This window comes from Lissotriton helveticus, chromosome 3_2, assembly GCF_964261635.1.
Source record: "Lissotriton helveticus chromosome 3_2, aLisHel1.1, whole genome shotgun sequence".
Classification (NCBI taxonomy): domain Eukaryota; kingdom Metazoa; phylum Chordata; class Amphibia; order Caudata; family Salamandridae; genus Lissotriton; species Lissotriton helveticus.
In genome coordinates this window covers 483878302-483904093 of record NC_136062.1, presented here as the reverse complement: position 1 = coordinate 483904093, position 25792 = coordinate 483878302, and the positions used below count along the sequence as shown (strand labels likewise).

Below are 25792 nucleotides of genomic sequence, written 5' to 3'. Positions count from 1 at the left end.
TTGTCGTGAGCGATTGGTGTTCTTAATGGGGTTACTTCGGCTTCAAGAGCTGAGTGGGCATTGGTTCCTGTCTTTCAGACCGACCTGGCTTGACTGCATCCTGCCAGTATTCCGCTGCCTCTTTTGCAGATCCGGAAGCGTGTTCGACCTCTGCCTGACACTTCCATCGGTTGCACCGCTGGAAATAGACATGCTCCTCCTTTACGGGCCCATGTGCACAGTTGTCCACAGTGTATTCCCATGTTGATGATGGCGTTGCTAGAGCCTCCACGGGACGCTTCAGCTCCTGTTGAAACGGAGATCGGCTCCACCATGGATGTGCAGGCATCAGTCTCAGGCACACAGGATTCTAATTCTTCCCTGACGGCTGCCGTGGGAACAAGTGATGACCACCTCTGCTCACCTGATATCATACTGGAGGTGCTAGAAGGATTGCCTCCTGCGGATACCATGTTCAGTGAAGTTGAGTCTACAGCGCAGGATTCATAAACAATCTGGCCTCTCCTGGGAACTGTTTGGACAATTTTTAAACATGTACCAAATTGAATGTCGTACTGACTTTGTTTTTTCTTGTCTGCTCTATCTGAACATAGCGGCTTTCAGGGTGCTCAGAAAAACAATTGCAATATATTCAAATATATGGAGGACCTTTTATGAATGCTTTTTTAGGGAAGAATTCTTTCACTATAGACCTAGCCTTTCTGTTCATTTTTTTGTGTTTTTAAATATGCTTTTATGATAGATACTTTTTTAGCTTTTACTCTGTCATTACCAAGCTGACCTTGTTTACCCTTTGATGAGGAGTGGGTGTCATGTCCTTTAGGACAGTCCCCTCATATACATACCGATTACATACATTTTGTCCCATCCACGCGACATACCGGTTTTACACAGGTGACCTTTTCCCTAGTAGCTTACTTCTGTCCCTCCAACATCAGGCTCTCGGTACCATATCTTAATCCCTGTACCTGACGTACACAAGCGTGTCCCCAGGGATTTATTCTGTATAAGGGTCACCACTTTTTTCATCCATGCCAACAGCCAACTGTGCATGATCATGTTTGTTTAGAAAAGGATTAGCAGAGGATTAGTCAATGTTTTCAAAACATATCGATTTTAGAAGAAACCCTGCAGTGACCACTTTTGTATAAAAGACCCCCACTCTCCCTTACAGAGGAGAGGAGAATTCCTTCCAGGCTGGACCGAGACTCTGCAGGCTGATCCATCGACAGGCAGAGACCTGACGTCCCTTGTGGGGCGCCATCCTTGACGCAGAGACGGGGTCCTTCATTCAGAACCCTCAGATGAGGGGTTAGCACTTCCCCGGGGGATTCTTGGCTCCATTAGGATCTATCTTGATATTTACATACACAAGCTTCACCCACATACCTAGGGCTAGGTACATTTAGGTAGGATACGCATCGTAGGAGTACGCCAATGCTATTGTTTTATATAATCTGCTTTTATTCATCTTATTAGCACAATGGTAGAAATGTATCTGCTACGTACAATATTGGTACTAGTGATTACATTTGTCTGCTCTTGTCTTTTGATTGTCGCAGATAATATGATTCATACTAGACTGACGCTTGACCAATAAATAATTATTGAAACCGTTCTAATCGACATTCTATGTGTACTATGGGAAAGTAAGCACGAGTGACTGAGCGAAAGATACCGTATTGTTTTCCACGATCCCTGAGGAATCAGGGTTGTCATGTTCAGTGGTTGCCAGAAACTACCCACCCCGCTGTAGAATACAGGAGGGTGATAGTGCACTGTAGAACCAGCTGGTCTAATGGCTGACTCATCCTCTGGGTGTGTCCAGGGTCTGTCTGCACACCAAGCCCTCAGTTTAGGTCATACAAAACGTGCAGGTCCAGGGGAGGGGTAAAGAACTACACGACACATCAAGACCACAGCAGTCAGGCCACGTCGGCTACCTCTGCAAAGTTCAAGGGCTAGAATAGAGTAATTCACGTTTCAGCAGCTGCTGACACTGAAAGGTTAATGGACTAAACAGAGTCAGTCACATGTCAGCAGGTGACACTGAAAGGTTCATGAGCTAGAACAGGGTCAGTCACATGTCAGCAGCTGCTGACACTGAAAGGTTCATGGGCTAGAACAGAGTCAGTCACATGTCAGCAGCTGACACTGAAAGGTTCATGAGCTAGAACAGGGTCAGTCACATGTCAGCAGCTGCTGACACTGAAAGGTTCATGGGCTAGAACAGAGTCAGTCACATGTCAGCAGCTGACACTGAAAGGTTTGTGGGCTAGAACAGAGTCAGTCACATGTCAGCAGCTGCTGACACTGAAAGGTTCATGGGCTAGAACAGAGTCAGTCACATGTCAGCAGCTGACACTGAAAGGTTTGTGGGCTAGAACAGAGTCAGTCACATGTCAGCTGCTGACACTGAAAGGTTCATGGGCTAGAACAGTCAGTCACATGTCAGCAGCTGACACTGAAAGGTTCATGAGCTAGAACAGGGTCAGTCACATGTCAGCAGCTGCTGACACTGAAAGGTTCATGGGCTAGAACAGAGTCAGTCACATGTCAGCAGCTGACACTGAAAGGTTTGTGGGCTAGAACAGAGTCAGTCACATGTCAGCAGCTGCTGACACTGAAAGGTTCATGGGCTAGAACAGAGTCAGTCACATGTCAGCAGCTGACACTGAAAGGTTTGTGGGCTAGAACAGAGTCAGTCACATGTCAGCAGCTGCTGACACTGAAAGGTTCATGGGCTAGAACAGAGTCAGTCACATGTCAGCAGCTGACACTGAAAGGTTCATGAGCTAGAACAGGGTCAGTCACATGTCAGCAGCTGACACTGAAAGGTTCATGGGCTAGAACAGAGTCAGTCACATGTCAGCTGCTGACACTGAAAGGTTCATGAGCTAGAACAGAGTCAGTCACATGTCAGCAGCTGACACTGAAAGGTTCATGAGCTAGAACAGGGTCAGTCACATGTCAGCAGCTGACACTGAAAGGTTCATGGGCTAGAACAGAGTCAGTCACATGTCAGCAGCTGACACTGAAAGGTTCATGAGCTAGAACAGAGTCAGTCACATGTCAGCTGCTGACACTGAAAGGTTCATGAGCTAGAACAGGGTCAGTCACATGTCAGCAGCTGACACTGAAAGGTTTGTGGGCTAGAACAGAGTCAGTCACATGTCAGCAGCTCCTGACACTGAAAGGTTCATGGGCTAGAAAAGAGTCGGTCACATGTCAGCACCCACTGTAAAGGTAAAGGGATAGAATAAGGGCACTCATACGGCAGAAGCCTTTGCCACCGAAAGGCTCGTGTGTTAGAATATAGTCAGTCACGTTAGCAGACTCTGCAAGCTTCATTAGCTAACTTGAACACAGTTTGAATCCATAACTTCGATTTCTCTATCCTAATCCACCACTAATCCGTTTTGGGTTCCGGAATAGCATGCTACTCGCCGAAAAGCATTTAATTTCCTCATCAGGCTTAGAAAACACTATAAAAATACAATGACATCATTCCTGGTACCCATGCAACCAATACATTTGTAAGATTGAGCAAAAGTTCCTTAACATACCCAGCAGGTCAATGTATGTGTAGTTCCCAGCATGCAACAGCGCCTGTGGGGTCCCGATTCCCAGCATCACGGACAGTCCGTAGGGCGGTTCCAGGAACTCAATCTCCCAGTAGTGCTCTCCCTGGGTGAAACCTGAGGGGGGGATGAAGAGGGAAAGAGAAGGCGAGAGGGACGGATTAGTACAAACCATAAGATTGTGGCCCTTTGGAAAACCATCAACTGAAAGACACAGAAAAGATAACATTACTTTATAGGGTCTTGGGTGGCCCTTGTTCTGCCCTCTCTCCTCACAACGGATTTATGACATTACAACACATGCATTTACATCGCATGCCTGTACAACGTAAGTATTACAACGCAGTCCATTACAACGCATAGTGCTATGGGGTGCTGGATAGTGAATAGTTTAATTTACTATTCCAACTCCAGTCCCCGTGGACACTAGGGAAGGTTATTGGATAGTAAATTAACCTATTCCCTATCCTAGAGCGCCCCCCAGAGCAATGTGTTGTAATCGTTTGCGTTGTAATGGTTGCGTTGTAAAGGCTCTGCGATGTAAAAGTTGCGTTGTAAGTGTTGTTCACCCCTCACAACAGCTAGGATACTCGGCCACCCAACGCCAGTTCAGAAACTACTTGTTAAAGCTGTTCAAATCTAAGACCATCTGTAGGAAAGTAGGATCTGCTTTCATGGTTACCCCCACTTTTTTACAAAACACACAAAGAGGGGGGACGGGGAGCCAAAAGAGAAACAGATCCAGTTTCCGTGCTCCCAAGGCTAATGTAATAATCACTCAGGGGTAATTGTTCCTTAAGAACAGACAAGACGAGCTGGCATATTTTGGTCGCCGGGAGAGACTGTGACTGGAAAGGACTATGATGCCTCTCCTGGAATGCAAGAAAAGCAAAACAAGGCCACTACTGAACCTATTATTAAACGTCTTGAAAAAAAAGAGCCTTTATGAATGAAACATATCGGTCCGTGTTTTACTAACGTCACTAGTTGTTTATTTATTTATTTAGCACTAGTTATGCATTTTATTTTTGATACTTTTTTGAACACTTTGAGCATGTACAAACATTTACAAAAATCAAAAAAACACTATGAATTTACATATTTACACTTATATATACATAACACATCCTACCTAAATCATTCATACTCCTCTCACACCTATATACACAAAAAACAATGTGGACTCCTGTCAAAAGATATCTACAAATTTCTAAACCAAATAGAACAAATTGAACCAATTTTGCAGCTATTTAAATTCAATGCAAAGGAAATTAACTTCACTATTTCTCAAATTGGATTCTAATGGTATTCAATAAAGTTTGACAAAAGAGTCCTGTCCAACTTAAGTCAAGTAAGGTCGACGCGTTTCAAACTCCTGTATTTATGGAGTTCTCATCAGGACCAATAAGTTCTCTCTCTCTCTCTTCTCCTGGAACGCAGCGTATTACCTGTCCTCCGCGGTAGAATGCCGGTCCCTCCCCAACCTTCGCTGTGAGTGAGTCTCACGCAGTCTCTCCTAGAGACCAAAATAGGCCAGCTCTTCTTGTCTTTTCTTTAGGAACAGTTACCCCTGAGCGATTATTAAGTTAGCATTGGGAGTCGATTTTCCAGGCTTTGTAAGCGTGGTATGACATTTTAATACATATAATAGACATCAGTCATTACGAGATGTCTAACTATATAACAGCTGCGCTGAACCCTGTCATGTTTGGGATCAAACATGTTGGAATCTTACCTCAACACTGATTCCTGTGTTGGGGGTATGATCCCGTGTGCTGCAGGGCCCCTTGGAGGAGTCCCCTGTTCTCCAGGTACTAGTCATTTAGGGCCTGCCGGCAAGCTAGTGCTGCTGCCGACGACAGACATGATTCTGCCCTCCTGCTGCTGAGCCGAGCTCGAGGAGGGCAAGGTAGAACAATAGGTTTCCTGTCACAGAGAGGTGTGACCACCTCCCAGACAGGACTTAGTGTATTGGGCTGGGTCGTGGGTGCTTTTCAGCGCCACCAGACTGCCTTGAAGGGCACATTTGGAGCCCTCCTTGCATACTCCTGTTTGAGCCTGTTCAGGAACCCTTTGTTCCAGTTCTGGTGCAAACCTGGACAAACAATAAGGGAGCATCCTCCCCTCTGGCCAGCCCCTCCTGTGGGGGGACCCTTGAGTCGTTCCAACCCTCTTCCTGGGGTATTTAAGGGCTCCCCTGTGGGTGGGTCCTTAGATTCGTCGTGGAACAAGAATGACCTCTCAAACCAAGACAGTCTTTAACCGCCTGGACACTTGGACTTTGCTGGACTTTGACTGGAACTGATACTGCTTCAAGGAAGACTCCTGCTGCTCCTGTTCTCGCTGTTCTGCAAGTCTTCTGCCTTGTCTGTGTCTGTGCTTCTCTCAGGTTCCCCAGATGACCTGTGGGTATCAAGGATATCCGAAGGAATTTCCTTTGGACTGAAGGAGTCACTCCCTGCATCTGCAGGCACCGCAATGAAGATGACCGGTCTGCTCCTCCTGTCATCCTATTGACTTTCTGAGGTACAGGGACATAGGTGGTGGTTCTGCAGCTCTCCAGAGGCCTGACCTGTCTTCCCTGCAATTTGGAGGACAGTATCCCTCGTCAGCTGCGCTGGGACTAAACCCCTGTGCACCGCATCAACTTACCATTGCCAAGGATTCTTGCCTCTGCACTCCAGAGATCTTCGGGCTTCAAGGAGCTTCAGCCTCCAACACCTCATCCCTCAAAGATCAGCATCCTCACTGCATCCCTTGCACCGTGAGCCTCATTCTTTGGTGAGCTGCCAGAGGTCCTCTTGCGACTACTGTGTCTTCAGCCTATGGGTCCTCTCAAGGGTCTTCTCCTGCTGTGGTGGGCTACCATGCTTGCTCCGGGCCTGCTCTGACTCTCCTGCTCTTGGTGAATCCCTTGAACCTTGCTGGTCCCAACGATTGCATCTTGTCTTCTTCCATGCCAGTTGCAGTTACCAAGGCTTGTTGGTGCTCCCGCCAGATACCGACCACCGAGACACTGACATCCGACGTTGGACAGCTTGTGAATGGCTCCTATTCTTCTTCAGCCTCCCACAGCTTTCCCACAGCGGCAGCACCACGGTCCTCGTCAACTCTCCTGAGCTCCCTTCCAAGGGTGGGCATTGTGCTTACGTGCCTCCTGGTCACCTCCGAGTGGCACCCTCTGCTTGCAGGTTCTCCTCTTCAAGAAGCCATGCTTGGATTCCACCGGACATCTTCACGAACGTCTCCAGAGGCCTTTTCTCCAAAGTCTTCCATTGTCATATACGGTAGGTTCCGACGTCACCTCACCCCTGTCACCTCACCCCTGTGCACCTTGCATCCACAGATGGGGTGGCTCTCCAACCATCCGTCCTCCAAAGGGTTTCTTCAAGGTCCACTGGGAAGGGTCCTTCTTCTTTAAAACTGCATCAGCGACTTCTCCATTGACTTTCATTGGGCACGCAGCTGTATTTCCACTCTGCACGCACCCTTCTCGGGGTTCTGGGGTACTTATCTTGGGTGGTCCCTTGTTCTCCCAGCTTCTCTGAGTCTTCTGGTTCTTCCTTGCAGTTCGCATTCCACTTTCTTAGTATATGGTTTGGTCTTACCTGGAGACCAGTGTATATTTGTGCTACTTACTTGATTTCTTTTGAGTATTTTCATATATATTGTTGATATCTCCGGGCAGGAGATATACTAATGAGTTTGTGATTGTGGTGTGCAATAAATATACTGCTTTTTATAAACACTGTGTGGTTCTTTTTCAGTTAATCTGAACTGTTGATTAAATGTGGTAAAACACGATGCTTTACACTCTTTCACGATAAGCCTGGAGGCTGCTCCCCACAGTTACCGCTTTGAGAGCTTTCTATGGTCATCAAAGACCACTAAAATCACAATAAGTGTTGCCTGGATTAGTGCAAGGTGCATCACTCCTGTGAGAGGAAACATCCATCACAACGCAACTTTTACGACGCACTACCATTACAACGCAGGATTTACAACACAAGGCATTACAACGACTTGCGCTGGGGGGGCGCTCTAGCATAGGGAATAGTTTAATTTACTATCCAAAACCTTCCCTACTATCCACGGGGACTGGAGTTGGAATAGAAAATTAAACTATTCCACTATCCAGCACCCCCCAACGCAAGTCGGTGTAACGACTTGCGTTGTAAAGCCTGCGTTGTAAAGGCATGCGTTGTAAAAGCATGCGTTGTGATGACATACATCCTCTGTGAGTGTGCACCTTATATTGAGCCAGCCTCCTACACCATCCCTGCTGGCAGCACACCTAGGGGCCTATTCATTAGCTGGTTTGCTTCGTTCTTGCACCACACAATGTGGTGCAAGAGCGACGCAAACCGTATATGTGTGTAATGAAGCTACGCAAGTGTGGCCCTGAGTGGCTCCATAATTCTGGAGTACGTCAGTGCAGCGCAAATCGCTGCGTTGCCTTACCCCGCCCTTGGGAAGGCGTTCCATGGGCGTTGCGGTGTGGGTGTTCCCATGCATCTCCCATGGTTTCTGACACACTCCCAGATTTACGAGAACTGGTAGACCTGGGAATGTGCCGAAAAGAAACGCCTTCTCAGGTGAGGCATAACGAGGAGAAATATCTTTGTAAATGTGTTTGTATTTTATATAGCGCCTTCTACCCAGAGGTCTCGTAGCGCTGTATTCATACCGCTGTGGAACCCATCCTGGCTTTCCTGTGAAATGTCCACTCCTGGGCACCCTCAAGGTGAGGCCAGGCATCCTTAGCGTTGTGGGGGCCGTTGTGGAGCTTAAGCAAGCTATTGCCCAGAGTTGCAGAGTGGGACCCATGATTAGAATAGGCACCGAGGCGAGAATTATCAGGTCCGAGGAAATTGAGCCCAAGACCTGCAGAGGCGGGAATTGAACCCTGGTCCCGGGCTAGACCTCTGCATCAGGGTCTGCCGCTCTAACCATCCAGCCACACTTCTCCACATTACTCCTCGTTACTTACTCTTTCAATATCTGCTGCTTTCTGCACAAAAACAGTCCTGTTTGCACCGCCGGCGCACTTACAGGGTGCCTGTGTTGGCGTTAGGCTGCCAAAAGGGCGCCAGCTAAGGGAAATAGGCCCCCCCAGTTCTTTCATCAGGTCCACTAATCCGTAGCAGGTCGGTGTCTAGACTTAGAGGTGGGTGAGCCAACATATCTACAGGGAGAGCCGAGCCAGAGCGGAGCCAAAGGTCTGGCTCGGATCTTAACCCCTCCCATGCTGATGTCGAGCTGAGCTCATCATGGCCATTAGAACGCTCACACGCGGGGATAATTCCCCTGCTGTGCTGAGCGTTCTAAGGAAACGGGCGTGGCCGTGACGAGCTTAGCTCGTCATGAGCACACGAGCACCGTGGCTCATGACGAGCTGAGCTCGTCATCAGCACCGGGGCGCTGTGCGTGGCCCCGCCCCCCAGCACAGCGGGGGAATAACCCCCGCAGCCAAAGGGTTAAAGCCCATGCACGAGCCGAGCCCTGAAAAGGTTTGCTTTGCAGATCACACAACAAACATTAAGTAAAATCTGATAAAGCTGCTTCAGAATTCAAAAAATTATATTCCTGAACTTGTGAAGCTTTGACATAAATAAACAATGTTATAGAATTGCAGTGAGAAGACCTTCTTAAAAAATAGTTTTAAAATTTTAACCATTAGTGCCCTATAAGGCAAGATAATTATTATGTAAACACTGTATGTAACCCACAGTCTTATAGAGCAACACGAGAGTCTAATAAATCAAGCATAAATGGGGTTTGAACAACTGGTAGTCTGAACTCATAGCTGAAATGGCTTTCATACCCGATTGTGAGAAGCTGGCCTGGTATATGATGTCCACTAACGTAAGTGGGCACCTTGCACCAGTCCAGACAACCGTTTATGTGATTTTAGTGGTCTTAGACAACTGTAGAAAGCTCTCTAAGTGGTAGCTGTGGAGAGCAGCCTTCAGGCTTAGTCCAGAAGGCGTGCAAAGCATCTTGTTTTTGCCAGAATGCAATCTTATATTATAGATTAAATTTAAAATTAACCACACAAGGTTTTTATAAAAATATGTATTTATTATATAATACTCTCTAGTACGTTACAGTATCTCCACATGGAGATATACACAAAGCACACATTACTATAGCAAAATAATCACAGTAAATAGCACTAATACACAGTGGGCTCCGGGGGGGGGGAGGGGGCAAACTAAATACTAAAAAAGTGGTATAAGAACCATGACTCGAGTCAGGACAATATTGAGAGGACGTAGAATTGCTGAGACCCCAAGGAACCACCCAAGTTGAGCAGACACAACCCCACGGAGAGCATGTGCAGTGTGTGAACACTACCACGTGCTCCGTACAAGTCTATGTGCAAGGCGTGGTTGGATTTTTAAAGATTAAGGACCCTTCCCAGTAGACCCTGAAGAAACCCAGTGGAAGACAGAAGGTTGGAGAGCCACCCCACCCGTAGATACTGTGGTACCAAAGTTACCTATCCCAGGGAAGCCGGGTGCATAGATGTGGAGTGGCGTCGGAAACCGCTGTCGAACTCAATGGAGGACTTCAGGGAAGGGCTGATGCTGGAAGAGGAGAAAGTGTCTGTGGGAATCCAACTGTGGATTCTTGTTGAAGAGTACCTAGAAGCAGAGGGGACAGAGTCTGGGTCAGTTGAGAGTGACCAGGGGCTCGGTAGACGAATGTCCACCGATGTCGGGTGCGTCAGGATAGATGTCGATGACCTTGACTCTGCAGCAGCAGGGAGCAGGCGATGCGGAGGATGACCAGGAGCCGGATAAGAGCTGTCCCAGGAAGGATGTTGACTGCTGAGGGGTCGGTGTCAGGCGGGAGCTCCAACAAGCCTTGGCAAAAGCAACCCACGCAGGAGGTCAAGAAGTAACAGTAATAGGACCAGCAAGGTCCAGGAGACTCACCAGAAGTAGAGGGGTCAGGACAGGCCCAGAGCAATCAGGGGAGCCCAAAGAAGTCATAGTTGACCCTCCACAGGACCCACAAGATGAAGGCACTGGAGTCACAGGAGGACCTCCTTCAGCATTACCAAACAACGCGGAGCAAACGGTGCGATGTGGGTGAAGATCTTTAAAGAAGAAGTTGCCAGATGTTGGGGCTACTTGGAGCCCAATGCACTTGCTGCAGAATTGACAACAAGCATTTGCACTTGCAAAAGTACGCAGTTCACATGGGGTTTGGGTATTGTAGCCCCCACAAGGGATTCTGGCCTCAAACTGGGTGAGAGGACAGCTCGGGCCTCAAGGGCCGTAGAAACCCACCTCCTGTGTTGTTGAACCCTTCGACGTCCATAGGAGGTCGGAATCAGCCGACCGGTAAGCAGTGTTGCGGTGCCTGCGAATGCAGGGGAGTGACTCCTTCACTCCAAGGGAGATTATCTTCAGGTGTCTTGGATGCTCCACAGGCCCTACACGAGCTCTGTGTGGTGCACAGGCACAGACGAGGCAGCAGACTGGAAGGGAGATAAAGTCTGGGCCAAATTCGTTGTGAAGTAGAGAGTGCCCAGACGGTAGGAGTGCAATGGTTTCAGTTCTGAAACTTGTGCACGACGAATCTAGTGACCTACATCCAGGTAAGCACTTAAGTACCCTAAGGAGAGTGTTGGGAAGATTCAGGGGACCCTCCCAGGGGAGGGTCTGGACAGGGGGGAGGCTACGCTCATGTACTTTGTCCAGTTTCGCGCCAGAGTGGGAGCCAACGGCTCCCAGGACTGGTTTGAATTGGACTATGCACAGGGACATCTAATGTGCCCTGCATGCAGATTTTCAGGCACTGACAAGTGCACCCACCCATCCCTAATGCACTAATTCCTGTCTGGGAGGTGGTTGCATCTACCTGTGACAGAATGCCTATTTTCTTGCCTTCCCCCGCTTGAGCTTGACTCAGCAGCCGAGGGCAGAAATTTGTCTCTGGTCAATAGCAACCATTTTGTGCTGTTCGGAACTAGAAGGTTGGCACCGGGAACAGTGAAAGCCTAATGGAGGGTTCTCCCGGTGGGTGTTATCATACGTCCCACACCGGTAACGGTGTGGGGGTGTGATTCCAACATGTTTGACACCTAACATGATGGGATTCGCTGCAGCCGTTTTCGAGATAGGCATCGTGCGGTCACGCAAAGCCCCTCTATTTAGTATATGGCTGCTTCACTGACACCCTGGGAGAATGGACTCTATAGGCTGCAGGGGTGTCCTGCTCATGCAGGTGCACCCTCTCACTTAGAGCCAAGCACCCTGTAAAGGCCTGCCAGAGGGGTGACTTATAGGTTTTAAGTGCAGTGACCCTTAGATACAGTAAACCTATATCTTTTGTAAGTGGTGCATGCACCAACCTGCACAGACTGCAATGGCAGGCCTGTAGGCCCCTTTTCATGGGTGGCACAATACATGCTGCAGCCCAGGGGAGACCTCTGGGGTACCTATGCCCTGGGTACCATAAACTAGAGACTGACAATGGTGCCACAGTATCCTATATGGATAGTCCCTAAGTACATAACACAACAGTTTAAGGAGAAAGCAGAAAGACTGGAGTCGTGTTCACACCCACTTTGTCATGACCCAAATCTTTGCCGTGGAACATACCAATCTGGTGGTTTCACCCAGAATCCACTTGGTATGTGATAGATTTTTATGTGTTCGATGGATTTGTGCTCTCACTATCAAATGGATTTATAGGTTAATCCCAGATTCTGGTAGGTACAAGGAGTGAAGGGCTATGTTGGAGTGGTCTTTTCTTCTTTATTCGAAAACTAATTGTGAAAGGTAAAGAACAGCTGACATGTGTTACGCCCACAGGCCGGCAGGCCAGGGCTTTCTCAAGGCTGGTTATAGATGTGGTTATACATTGACACAAAAGTGAAAAGGTACCACAATATCAAAGAGATGGTAAGGAATAGTGTGGAGGGTACCCCAGGTGCGATAGGGGACATCAATGATGCATCAGAGAAAAAGCACCCGTGATTATAGGGAGTTGGTAGAAGAGGATTAGGAAGCAAAAAAGGAAGAAGAAATAAGGAAAAATATATTAAGATAAGGTATACATCATCAATTGACGGTGAAATAATCATCACTAGTGATACATGCCATAAGAGTATGGTGGGCAAATATGTACATTTGACTAATTCACATTCTTGACATGTAGACCGCATCGTGTACGCACAGTTGATGGTCCAGAATATACATCAAATTTTTCATATGACATGGTATCGCCTTATGGATAAGGAGCGGCCTCCCGATCTGGATTTTCTGGTGCGGGGGACCACGGTGTAGGAGAGCTGGGCTGATCACATGGTCCTTTGGGCTGCGTGGAATTTGAGTCGGCTGTTCAGGTATGCTGGTTCGGTGTTGTGGAGGGCCTTGAGTGTGTGGGTGAGTATCTTGAAGGTGATTTTAGATTCGATGGGGAGCCAGTGGTGGGTGCGCAGGTGCTGGGAGATGTGGCAGTGTCTTGGTAGGTTGAGGACCAGTCTTGCAGCAGCGTTCTGGATGTTCTGTAGCTTGCGGTGAGGTTTGTGTTGATTCCGGCGTAGAGTGCGTTGCCATAGTCGAGTCGGCTGGTGACCAGGATGATTCCTAGGTTGCGTGTGTGCGAGGTCCGTGGGTGTGGGCAGGTTTACAAGGGTGGGGGGGCCACCAGGTGTCGGTCCAGGCGTCAGGGTTTGGGCCCATGATGAGTACTTCTGTCTTGTTGGTGTTTAGTTGTAGGCATCTGTTTTTCATCCATTTGGTGACGGCTTCCATGCCTTCTTGAAAGTTGTGTCTGGCGGTGTAGGGTTCGTTGGATAGGGAGAGGACGAGTTGGGTGTCGTCTGCGTATGACACAATGTTGAGTCTATAGGTTCTGATGATGGGGGCGAGCAGAACCATGTAGACGTTGAAGAGCGTGGGGCTGAGGGAGGACCCCTGAGGGACTCTGCAGGTGGTTGGTGTAGGGTCTGAGAGGAAAGGGGGAAGTCTGACCCGCTACATTCTGTCAGAGAGGAAGGAGCGGATCCAGTCGAGGGCCTTGTCCTGGATCCCTGCGTTGTGGAGTCTGCGTATTACGGTGCTGTGGGAGACTGTGTCTAACGCCGCTGGGAGGTCGAGGAGGATGAGGGCTACTGTTTCTCCTTTGTCTAGTAGGGTGCGGATGTCATCTGTTGCGGCGAGGAGGGCGGTTTCCGTACTGTGTTTTTTTTCTGAAGCCGGATTGGGAGTAGTTGAGGATGTTGTGCTCTTCGATAAATGTGGCGAGTTGGCTGTTGATGGCTTTCTCAATGACTTTCACTGGGAACGGGAGCAGGGAGTTGGGTCTGTAGTTTTTTAGGTCGGTGGGGTCCAACAAGGTTTCTTCAGGAGGGGGTTGACCTCGGCGTGTTTCCGGTCGCCAGGGAACGAGGCGGTCGCCAGGGAGCGGATGAAGGTGTGGCAGAGCAAGGGTCCGGGGTCCGTGAGGGCCCCAGAATGGATTGACTTCATCGTCTTCAGTGGTGAGGGCTGTCCAGTTGTCAATCGCTGGCTTTAGGGTGTCGCGGGTGGTTGGTGGAGGTTCAGTGTGTTGGTTGACTCCATCAAAGGTGTGTTAGACAGTCTTAACTTTGTGGTGAAAGAAGGTGCTGAGTTTGTCGCAGAGTTCAGGCAATTTGAAAACCCCGGGCATGAGAGCAGGGTCTATGGTTTGGGAAGAAAATAGGCAAAAAAATTAGGCCAACAGTCCAATAACATGAGTAAATTCAGGGTGATTATTGTCTAGAAGATATGGGCCAATTCTACATTGAAAAAACAGTCCAGAAGATATAGATATATCAAATTGGAGGAAGAACGATCGGATGGTAGGAGGAGCAAATATTAAGAACAAGCATTTGCAATGCAATAGGTCTCGCATTAGGAAATTTTGAGCTATTGTTATTGTAAATGGCATTTTTTTTTATTTCTGTGTTGGTTTTGAAAATAGCAAAATTAATAGCTTTGTCATTTACAATGCCAATAGTTATAACTTTCGCAAATGTGACACCTATACCATTTGTAATGCAATATGTGTTGTATTTACGTGACTTATATGTATTGCTATTACAAATAACAATGGCTTTTAATTTTTTTAAATAATTAATACTTAAATAAAAGTTATTGTAATTTATAATAGCAATAGCTTAAACTTTTGTAAATAACTTTTGTGAAGATTATGTTCAGTGTATTTTATTGTGACGAAAATCCAAGAACAGAAGTGAAATATTAACATCTTTTTGTGACATTTGTAATAAAGCTTGAAACATTGAGAGAACATATTTGAACCAGTGATGCTGTGGTGGTGCTGAGTGATGCTGTGGTTGCACTGAGTGGTGCTGAGGTGGTACAGAGTGGTGCTGTGGTGGTGCAGAGTGGTGCAGTGGTGGTGCAGAGTGGTGCTGTGGTGGTGCTGTGGTGGTGCTGAGTGGTGCTGTGGTGGTGCTCAGTGGTGCTGAGTGGTGCTGTGGTGGTGCTGAGTAGTGCTGTGGTGGTGCTGAGTGATGCTGTGGTGGTGTTGAGTGGTGCTGTGGTGGTGCTGTTGAGTGATGTTGTGGTGGTGCTGAGTGGTGCTGTGGTCGTGCTGAGTGATAAAGTGGTGGTGCTGAGTGATGCTGTGGTGGTGCTGAGTGATGCTGTGGTGGTGCTGAGTGATGCTGTGGTGGTGGTGCTGTGGTGGTGCTGAGTGATGCTGTGGTGGTGCTGGGTGGTGCTGTGGTGGTGCTGCTGAGTGGTGCTGTGGTGGTCCTGCTGAGTGATGTTGTGGTGGTGCTGAGTGGTGCTGTGGTGGGGATGCTGCTGAGTGATAATGTGGTGGTGCTGAGTGATAATGTGGTGGTGCTGAGTGGTGCTGTGGTGGTGTTGTGGTGGTGCTGAGTGGTGCTGCTGAGTGATGTTGTGGTGGTGCTGAGTGGTGCTGTGGTGGTGGTGCTGAGTGATAATGTGATGGTGCTGAGTGATAATGTGGTGGTGCTGAGGGCAGAAAGGCACAAAAACGAGTCTAACAGAGGGCAGAAAAACAAGGGAAAAACGAGTCTAACAGAGGGCAGAAGGGCACAAAAAAGGAGTCTAACAGGGGGCAGAAAGGCACAAAAAACGAGTATAACAGAGGTCAGAAAAACAAGGGAAAAACGAGTCTAACAGAGGGCAGAAGGGCACAAAAAACGAGTCTAACAGAGGACAGAAAAACAAGGGAAAAACGAGTCTAACAGAGGGCAGAAGGGCACAAAAAACGAGTCTAACAGGGGGCAGAAAGGCACGAAAAAACGAGTCTAACAGAGGGCAGAAGGGCACAAAAACTAGTCTAATGGGGGCAGAAAGGCACAAAAAACGAGTGTAACAGAGGGCAGAAAAACAAGGGAAAAACTAGTCTAACAGAGTGCAGAAGGGCACAAAAAACGAGTCTAACAGGGGGCAGAAAGGCACAAAAACCGAGTCTAACAGAGGGCAGAAAGGCACAAAAACCGAGTCTAACAGAGGGCACAAAGGCACAAAAAACGAGTCTAACAGAGGGCATAAGGGCAGGAAAAAAAAGGGAAAAACGAGTCTAACAGAGGGCAGAAAGGCACAAAAAGTTTCGAATAAAGATAAATAAAGAAACCTTCAAGACAAGATGTTTCAAACTGCAGCAACACCAGGCAAGGGCTGATGCGGTTTATAAATCCTGAATGATTTGATTGATTGATTAACCCTGGGAGTCTAACTTTCTCTAAAGGCATGCAAGCAATTTTTGGAACCAAAGTGATGTGTGCATGAGAAAAGTGTACACTTTAGGTCATCTACTGGAAATACCACTGGGAGAAAGATAATAACGTGCTGCACTGAGCCCAATGAGGAGGCAAACAATGTCACGGAAATAGAGCGACAGACGTGATGTAGGCAGAGAGTCCAGGCAGGCCCTACCACAGATCACTGGCACTTTATAGCTGATTAAGCAACATGTATATCTGTCTCCCCTGAGCCACCGCAAGAAAGTGCTGTTTGACGGGACCACCGTAAAGCCTGACAGGCCAGTTAAAAGTACCGAATGTGGCCAGGGTAAAACCACAGCCTGGGATTTAAATGGCTGAGCTAGGTTGTGAGCAATTAGAAGAAAAGGGAGATTGGAGAAACAAAATAAAGCGGGCCCATTCTGGGGGTAGAGAGAGTAGAGAAACAGAGGTGTAGGTAAAAGAGCGTGATAGAGAAAAGAAAATAGCAGAGAGGTGAGAATCGCGATGGAGATATACATAGATGGAGGATGGAAGAAAGGTGGGAATAAAGTGTAAGGAAGAGACAAGGGTTGACAGCAAAAAAGAGGAGAAATGCGAGACACGGCCTAGCGGCCGTGAAAGTGAAAGTACGGCCGGCCATGGGCAGCAAAAGCAGGGTGAGCAATTAGACGAAAAGAGAGATCGGAGAAAGAAAATAAAGCGTGCACATTCTGGGGGTAGAGAGAGTGGAGAAATAGAGGAGTAGGTAAAAGAGCGTGATAGAGAAAAGAAAATAGCAGAGAGGTGCTTAAAATAAAGAGACACGGCCTGGCGGCCGTGAATAATTAGGGGGGAGGAGAAATGCGAGACACGGCCTGGCGGCCGTGAAAGTACGGGGAGCGGCCGTGAAAGTGAAAGTACGGGGAAGCTTCAGAAGCCTGTGGGAGGGAGGCTGATGGCTTTGATGTGGACGCGCAAGCCTTTGATGTGGTGATGTTGTGTGTGAGCCCAAGCTCGTGCTGGAGAAGCTTCATGCTTCAAGAGTTCACATGCATTGGGAGAATTCCGCCGAAGAATGCTTGTTCAAGAGAGTTTGTTTCCCCTGCAATAGGTCGAGCTATTAATTCCCGCGGAATTTAATAGTCTCGAGCTAAAAAACCTTCACGAGCGCACACGCCTTCTTTGCTCAGCAGTTAAGCAAACACAATGGCTTGCCCAGCTGAAGAAAGCGCCAATGTTTCCATAGAGATGTGTCAGCGATGCGCGGCGCTGGAATGTCCACGCAGCAGGGCAACGAGACCTGGGAAGCCCCGGCTTTGTTTACGGACCCATCACAGTGTGCAAAGCTGGGACACCCTTCACGTGTGGATGACTGTTGTGTCAAGCCATGAAGAAAGCGCCAGTTGCAGAATGCGAAATTCCCCAGATGTGTTAACGTGTTTTGTTTTCTGGGCATACCCGTCTCACTTAGGGGGCTCAGTCTGACATTAGAGAGGTGATGGGTGGAGATGGTTGAGCCAAGCACTTCAGCATTTCCACCCATCACCTCACTGGTTATTGGGATGGGTAGCATGCCATCATTTATAGCTCATGTATGCCATTTTAGAACCAACCATATACAAATGATTTCATTTAGCAGCATTCCAGCAAAGACTGCTGCCCCAGATTCCATCCAGGTGGAGTTTCCTGCACCCCCAGGTGAAGACACAAAGATGACCGCTCCTGCGTGTTTGGAGAAGAGCAGATAAGATACCCGGATGCCTGAAAATTGACCGATTTGTGAATTCTGGTGCCTACCTTTGGTGCCCCGGACGCCTGCCGTTCCCTGGCTCTCTGCAACAGGGTCAATGTGGAAGTAGACAGCTTGTTGGCAGGGGGACAGCTCTGCGGCAGGCGACTTGGCATTGGTGTCCCAGACCCAGGATTCCTCCACGTATTCTGCGATCACGGGCAGTTCCAGGGGGGGCATGGTATACCTGGAAGAGAGAGAGCAGTGCCTTAAGGCATTGTGGCCATGCAGGTACAATGTGTGTGGTTATGTTTGTTTGAATGTGTGAAGCCAGCTGTGGTGTGTGATTGTGTAAGTTCAACCACATGATTGAGGTAGTGTGGTGTATTGGCTCAACTTGCCTGGCTGTCGCAGGATTGTGTTGGTGTGATTCTGTTACTGTTGCGGGATTGTGTGGGAGCGCAGTTGGTCCAGGTGAGAGTGATTGTCTTAGTAAAGTTTGGTCAGTTCAGCTGTGTGTGGTAGGGAAGTTGTGATTTTGTTTAATAAGATGTGTGAATTTGTTTTACCACAAGTATGCGTGCCAATATTAGTATAAATATGTTAATTCAACTGTACCCAGGTCCCTTAGTGTGGCTGTCTTATGTTACTGTGATTTGTTGGTTTCGGCTGTGCATGGTTGTCTTGGTGTGATCTTGGTCTGTTCACATGTGTGTGGCTGTGCCAGTAAGGTCATGGTAGTTCTGACATAGTTTATCATGTTAATGAGATGATGGACACGTTGGGTTTTGTGTTGCGCATCATCATGGTGCAGGCAGCCACATATCTGGTGGTCACCAGTAGAGTGGACATGTTATGACATGAGTGTTTTACACAACAGTCTATGCCGGTTGCAAAACCTGCAAGGGCGTAGGGAAGGACCACTGTTGGGGGGGGGGGGATGTATGACGTTACAATGCATACTTTTACAACGCATACCTTTACAACGCATTTTTTACAACGCAACATCCATTACAACGCATTCCATTACAACGCATGCCGTTACAACGAATTTTTAAAAACTACCTTTACAACGCATTCCATTACAACGCATACTACCTTTACAACGCATACCATTACAACACATAACATTACATTGCATGTATGCTAAGTGTTGGATAGTGTAGGGGTAAAAATGACTATTCTAACTCCAGGGGGTGCAACAGTAGGGTAAGTGTTGGATAGTGTAAGGGTACTATGCGTTGTGATGGTATGCGTTGTAATGACTGCGTTGTAATGACATGCATTGTAGTGTCATGCGTTGTAATGGTTGCGTTGTAATGGCATGTGATGTAATGGATGTTGCGTTGTGAAAGTTTCGTTGTAATGGTAGTGCGTTGTAAAAGTTGCGTTGTAATGGTTGTTTCCCGTTGGGGGTAAGTAAGATGATTGGAGTTTCCTGGATTATTCTCATATCGCGTACAGCACACCGCGTCGCTCTCTGTCCGCCTGCTCATCACTCATCATCTCTCCAACTGCCTGGACTAGAATCCTCCACCACCAACCAACCAGCCCGCGTTCTGCCCTCACATTCTACTCCCAAGGTCCCACTTCAGACCACACATAACACACCTCCCTCCTTATAACACAAAAAAAAATAGGAACAATAAAATTAGATTGCAAAAGAACTGAATGCAAAAGCTAACAACGAGGTAAGATGCAGAATAAAATATATACCGTGCAATAATTATGATAGCATAAAATACTATACATTGATGCTTATATAAAATAACAAAACAAAGCATTGTAACAAAATAGCATAACCTACACAACTCTTCAGTGTCACGTGACAGCGCCTTCCCCAGTTGTCAACAGAAAGAAGTGGTGTTTTAACATAATCCACCAAATACTTTGGCTTAATAACTTCCCTCCTAGGTTGGGGAGCGGGAGACCAGAAACCACAAGCCCCCCTTCTTAGAGAATCACCAGCACTGCTCTTTCCCCTGATCCAGCCCCTGCAGTGGCCGGATCGCCTCCCCGGAAGGGCCAAAGGAGACATCATAATTCCAACTACTGGTCCCTCCAGCTCTGTTCTTAGATCCTGCATCTTCACCCCTCATCTTGACAACATTTCTTTTGCTCCACCACTTTCCATCCTCAACCTTGACTGAGTGTGTGGAAAATGCACCACTGCAGTTCAGGGAAAACACTTGACATGTCCTACTTAACGCCCCACGGATCCTTAACTCTTCCTTGATCCTGACCTGAAACTTCACCTCCTTGACATTTTTAACCCATTGACCGCGACGCAAATTCTGTCATGGTGTGGGTGATTTATGGAGTGGGTGTGTTTCAGACGGCCCGGTAGTCCTCCGCATACGCCCACTGTGACGTTGGACGGTTGGGGGCCGTCCGACGCACCGAATGGGTTAAAATAGTAATGTCCACCCCTACTCTTTATTTGTTGCTCTTTTGCTTTAGCCTTTACTTCCTCCAGTTTACACCAAGCATCACCAACCGACTCTGTTCTTAAGCCTACCCACTGAGGGGATGACCTATTGAAGGAACCTCTCCCCTACAACGGCACAAAAGGCGGTAGCCCCATGGTAGAATGCGGAGTATTGTGATAGCTCCAGATTCTCTCTGCAACTGTCTCCTCCACATTCAGCCTAGAGGAAAGTGCCAACTGTATGGCATCCTTCAACATGCGGTTGACCCGCTCTACCATTCCATTACACTGGGGACTATACTGAGCCGCAGTCAGATATTTGATCCCCACTCTCAAAAAAATCTTGCAATTGACTGGACTTAAATTGCACGCCGTTGTTCAACACTGAAGGGAACAATTCACAGTGGAGCAATTTTTTTTTTTAATGGATCACACTAATAGTATTTGGTTCTTCAAAATTTGTTAGCAACCCATTTAGAATTGTAATTCACCACAACCAACACAAATCTAAAGTTTTCTCCCAACACATCATAGGTCCAATGAAGTCCATTCCCAACTTCTTCCGTGGTGAGTTGGGAAATTAGACTGGACACAGAGGATTATTGCGAGTACATAACGACATGCCTGCCAGAGAGCACTTAAAATTGCAAATTTTCTTATCATGTAAGTGCTCAAAAAAACAACCAAAATTCATACTAAGAGCTTAGGAAATGCTTTGAAACCATATGAGTAAATTTTAATCATACATCCTTTTTCAAGCTCCAGTAATCTGACGGTTTGAATCGCTTACTACTGAAATCAAGAAAAGCAAAGTATATCCTATACATCAACATAACCAACATCTCTTGTAAGTATGAGACTTCACTAAGAGTCAATATAAAAGGAGAAACTAGACCACTGATATATTCAATAAGGGTCCTCCAAGATTTACATGGCCTCGTGAGTTTATTGGCTGTTTCTTATTCATTAAAAGGTCCTTATATACTCCTTTTAATTCCCTTTTATATGCCCTTCTATCCCCTGGAAAATTAGTATAGCAAGGAAATGAAATTAATAGTGTTGATGTATTGCTACACTAATACTATTGCAAATAAGGTTTAATTCTAGGCTACAAGAAAATCTGTAAATCGTTTTTTAAGATTGTAAAAATAGTAATTTTTTTAATGTAATTTTCTTCTTTGTAAATTTACCCCCCCTTTTTTTAGATATTTTGGTGGCTGCTCCAGAAGAAGGCGCTGGTCGCCGAAACGCGCATAGAGAATTATCTCGCCACCTTCTTTTAAATTCATAGGCATTCGAATATGTAATGTGATCTCTGTATTATGTTTACCTTCCTTTGTGGAAATTATATTTTTTACTGTGCCTTTTAATTTTGAAATATTGTACTGTGTCAACTTTTTAATTGTTAATAAACTGCCGAAACCAAGAAGTTGTTGTAGCCTAGTTTCCTTCTAAATATTAATATTGATTTTTTTCGCAATGGTTGCCTAGATTGTTACATATCAACTGTTTATTCTTTCCCTGGTCTAGGAACCTTATTCTTATGTACCCAGGGGGTCCTTGTTAAATACACACATATATTCAAGTATTGTCAGTCAGTCTGTACAATATCAAGTGGGACACGGCCTGTGTCCTACTACCACATAGAGACAATTATGACATACAAGAAGGTGAGGCAAGAGAGGGCAGCCTGCATACAGTCAAAGTTTTGAGGACGAATGATTAAAAAAATACACTATTGTGACTTTACATATAAAACAGTCAAATCATATAGTGTAAGGTGTCAACGTCGTTTCGATCCCCATTTTAACATAACGGGATCATCATCAGGACATTTTGATTCATGCTTTTTACATATTACTCGGAATAATACGAGGTATTTAGGTCAGAGTACGAAGGACCTGGGTTATTACGTGCTAGGACGTACCGCAGTGGCAATCTTGCTGTGATATGGGGGACACGGAAATACAGTCCCGGTAAAGATAGTGGGTGAATTCCTCAATGGGGTTCCTGGCAAGCAGTCGAGCCGATGATTGTGTAGAGCAGCCCAAACAAGCCGGTGCCTCCCTTTCAATTGTGCTGTAATTCTTCTCCGCCCGACAACAACCTCCTACAAGCAAAAGCAATCGTGCTTTCCTTCTCTTCCACTGTCTGGCTTAAAACCGCCCTCAGACCCATACCACTGGCAGCAAGAGTGACTACTGAGGGAACATTATCTCTGTTCGCCTGAATGACGGTGTAGGAAAGTGATCCTTTTTGCATGGTTACCCCTACTTTTTGCCTGATTTCTGGTGCACTTTGGCTGAGTGTGCTCTAGGTTCTACTTTGCTGAACAGATTTTGCAAAAGAATTTCAATTATTGTAAAGTATTTCTTACAGCCTTGCAATATAATTCCAACGGCATTTGAAAAGTATTGTTACTTTAAAACTTTTACCTAATCTCAACTTTGTTTCTCTTAGTTCTAGAAATAAAATAATAAATTAATAACTTTTTATAGAAAACAATTGGTCTTTGATTCAGTCTTTGAGTGTGTGACATCATGTCTTCCCTGAGTCTTTACAATAAATGATTAACACTGTCCTCTGATAAGGCTTAGTGCTGGCTGGGCAATCGATCATCTTTAAACCAAAAGAACACGATATACTCGGTGTGTTTAATTTCAAATGTTCTTGCTGTCATATGAATGGAATTTGTGACTGTGCAGTGAAATACAACGTGTGCACAGGCATCGGTTTATACTTAATGCTCGCTCACACTACCACAAATAGAGAGTGAGGTATTATCTACTTTTACCTCTGAGAAAGGGCGTGTGCCCGAAACGCGTCGGTGTGACAGACTGATTGTGGGAGTTTGCTAAATAAATCAGCTATCTACGATTCCTGAGTGCGGCGATTCATTTCTTGCGGGAAAAACCCCCCCAAAAAACCCAATATATATACACAAAATTGTGCACAAATCCTCTAGTTTCAACACACATAATTTGTATTTGCCCAGGCTTAATAGATAAAAGGAGATCCTTACTACGAGAAAGATGGAACCAGAAGGGCATCAGGACTTGCAGACAGGCAGTCAAACTATGCTTTACCCAAGAGGAGACCCAATTAAGCTGCCGTCTCTCAAAATTCTTTGATACAGTGACGGAAAGACTCAAGAATAAGCAAAATGAGGAAGTATACTAACAGACAGACAGTGCTCTCGAGCACAATTCTGGGACTCTAGCTCATACAAATAACATCAAAAAGTAAATTGGAAACATGAACTTTATTTACTACCGCACAATACGGCGACCCATGTATCTTAATTTCCGACAATCAATTTTATCTTTTGATATATACTTCTTTTAAACTGTGAATTAAAAAAATTGTGAGTTTTAAAATTAACTGTACAATAAAGTTACTTACTTACTCTAGTTTCAATGTGTTCTGTCATTGTGTTGTGTGTCCTGCTCTGCACCAGGCGTTATGTGATCCCCTGCAGACAGGTCAGCTGCCCTCCTTCCCTGTTTACTTGGTTTCTATCCTCACTGTAGTTTGTGTCCATTCTTAGTGCCAAGTGCTGTGACAGCAACTTCACAGGGTGAAGCTCTGCCCAGGCACGAGCTCATACTAAGATTCTTGGTTTAGCCCAATACTGCAAAGGTCACCAGGTCAATCATGAGCTGTGCATGGTTAGTTGTGAGCTGTGCATGGTTAGTTGTGAGCTGTTCATGGTTAGTTGTGAGCTGTGCACGTTGTGAGCTGTGCAAGGTTATTTGCAAGCTGTGTATTGTTAGTTGTGAGCTGTGCATGGTTAGTTGTGAGCTGTGCACCTTGTGAGCTGTGCAATTGTTATTTGCAAGCTGTGCATGGTTAGTTGTGAGCTGTGCATGGTTAGTTGTGAGCTGTGCATGGTTAGTTGTGAGCTCTGCATGGTTAGTTGTGAGCTGTGCATGGTTAGTTGTGAGCTGTGCATGGTTAGTTGTGAGCTCTGCATGGTTAGTTGTGAGCTGTTCACGGTTAGTTGTGAGCTGTGCATGGTTAGTTGTGAGCTGTGTATGGTTAGTTGTGAGCTGTGTATGGTTAGTTGTGAGCTGTGCATGGTTAGTTGTGAGCTGTGCATGGTTAGTTGTGAGCTGTGCATGGTTAGTTGTGAGCTGTGCATGGTTAGTTGTGAGCTCTGCATGGTTAGTTGTGAGCTGTGCATGGTTAGTTGTGAGCTGTTCACGGTTAGTTGTGAGCTGTGCATGGTTAGTTGTGAGCTGTGTATGGTTAGTTGTGAGCTGTGCATGGTTAGTTGTGAGCTGTGCATGGTTAGTTGTGAGCTGTGTATGGTTAGTTGTGAGCTGTTCATGGTTAGTTGTGAGCTGTGCATGGTTAGTTGTGAACTGTGCATGGTTAGTTGTGAGCTGTTCACGGTTAGTTGTGAGCTGTTCATGGTTATTTGCGAGCTGTGCAAGGTTAGTTGTGAGCTGTTCATGGTTAGTTGTGAGCTGTGCATGGTTAGTTGTGAGCTGTGTATGGTTAGTTGTGAGCTGTTCATGGTTAGTTGTGAGCTGTGCATGGTTAGTTGTGAGCTGTGCATGGTTAGTTGTGAGCTCTGCATGGTTTGTTGTGAGCTGTTCACGGTTAGTTGTGAGCTGTTCATGGTTAGTTGTGAGCTGTGCCTGGTTAGTTGTGAGCTCTGCATGGTTAGCTGTGAGCTGTTCACGGTTAGTTGTGAGCTGTGCATGGTTAGTTGTGAGCTGTGCATGGTTAGTTGTGAACTGTGTATGGTTAGTTGTGAGCTGTTCACGGTTAGTTGTGAGCTGTTCATGGTTATTTGCGAGCTGTGCAAGGTTAGTTGTGAGCTGTTCATGGTTAGTTGTGAGCTGTGCAAGGTTAGTTGTGAGCTGTGCATGGTTAGTTGTGAGCTCTTCATGGTTAGTTGTGAGCTGCGCATGGTTTGTTGTGAGCTGTGCAAGGTTAGTTGTGAGCTGTTCATGGTTAGTTGTGAGCTGTGCACGTTGTGAGCTGTGCATGGTTATTTGCAAGCTGTGTACGGTTAGTTGTGAGCTGTGCAAGGTTAGTTGTGAGCTGTGCAAGGTTAGTTGTGAGCTGTGCAAGGTTAGTTGTGAGCTGTTCACGGTTAGTAGTGAGCTGCGCATAGTTAGTTGTGAGCTGTGCATGGTTAGTTGTAAGCTGTTCATGGTTAGTTGTGAGCTGTGCAAGGTTAGTTGTGAGCTGTTCATGGTTAGTTGTGAGCTGTGTAAGGTTAGTTCTGAGCTGTTCACGGTTAGTAGTGAGCTGCGCATAGTTAGTTGTGAGCTGTGCATGGTTAGTTGTGAGCTGTGCATGGTTAGTTGTGAGCTGTGCATGGTTAGTTGTGAACT

General features: G+C 46.5%; 1 protein-coding gene across 3 annotated transcripts in view; it reads right to left on the bottom strand.

Annotated features, from left to right (window-relative positions):
• Nucleotides 1–25792, bottom strand: part of LOC144826372 (SPRY domain-containing SOCS box protein 3-like) — a 104931-nt gene that overhangs the window by 64616 nt on the left and 14523 nt on the right. For all 3 annotated transcript variants that reach the window (XM_078684701.1, XM_078684702.1, XM_078684699.1), the window contains 2 exons: nucleotides 18085–18263; nucleotides 3567–3698 (listed from right to left, as the gene is read on the bottom strand). In XM_078684701.1, coding sequence (XP_078540827.1) covers nucleotides 3567–3698; nucleotides 18085–18256 — 304 coding nt within the window. In that variant the 5' untranslated portion in view covers nucleotides 18257–18263. The remainder of the gene's footprint in view (nucleotides 1–3566; nucleotides 3699–18084; nucleotides 18264–25792) is intronic.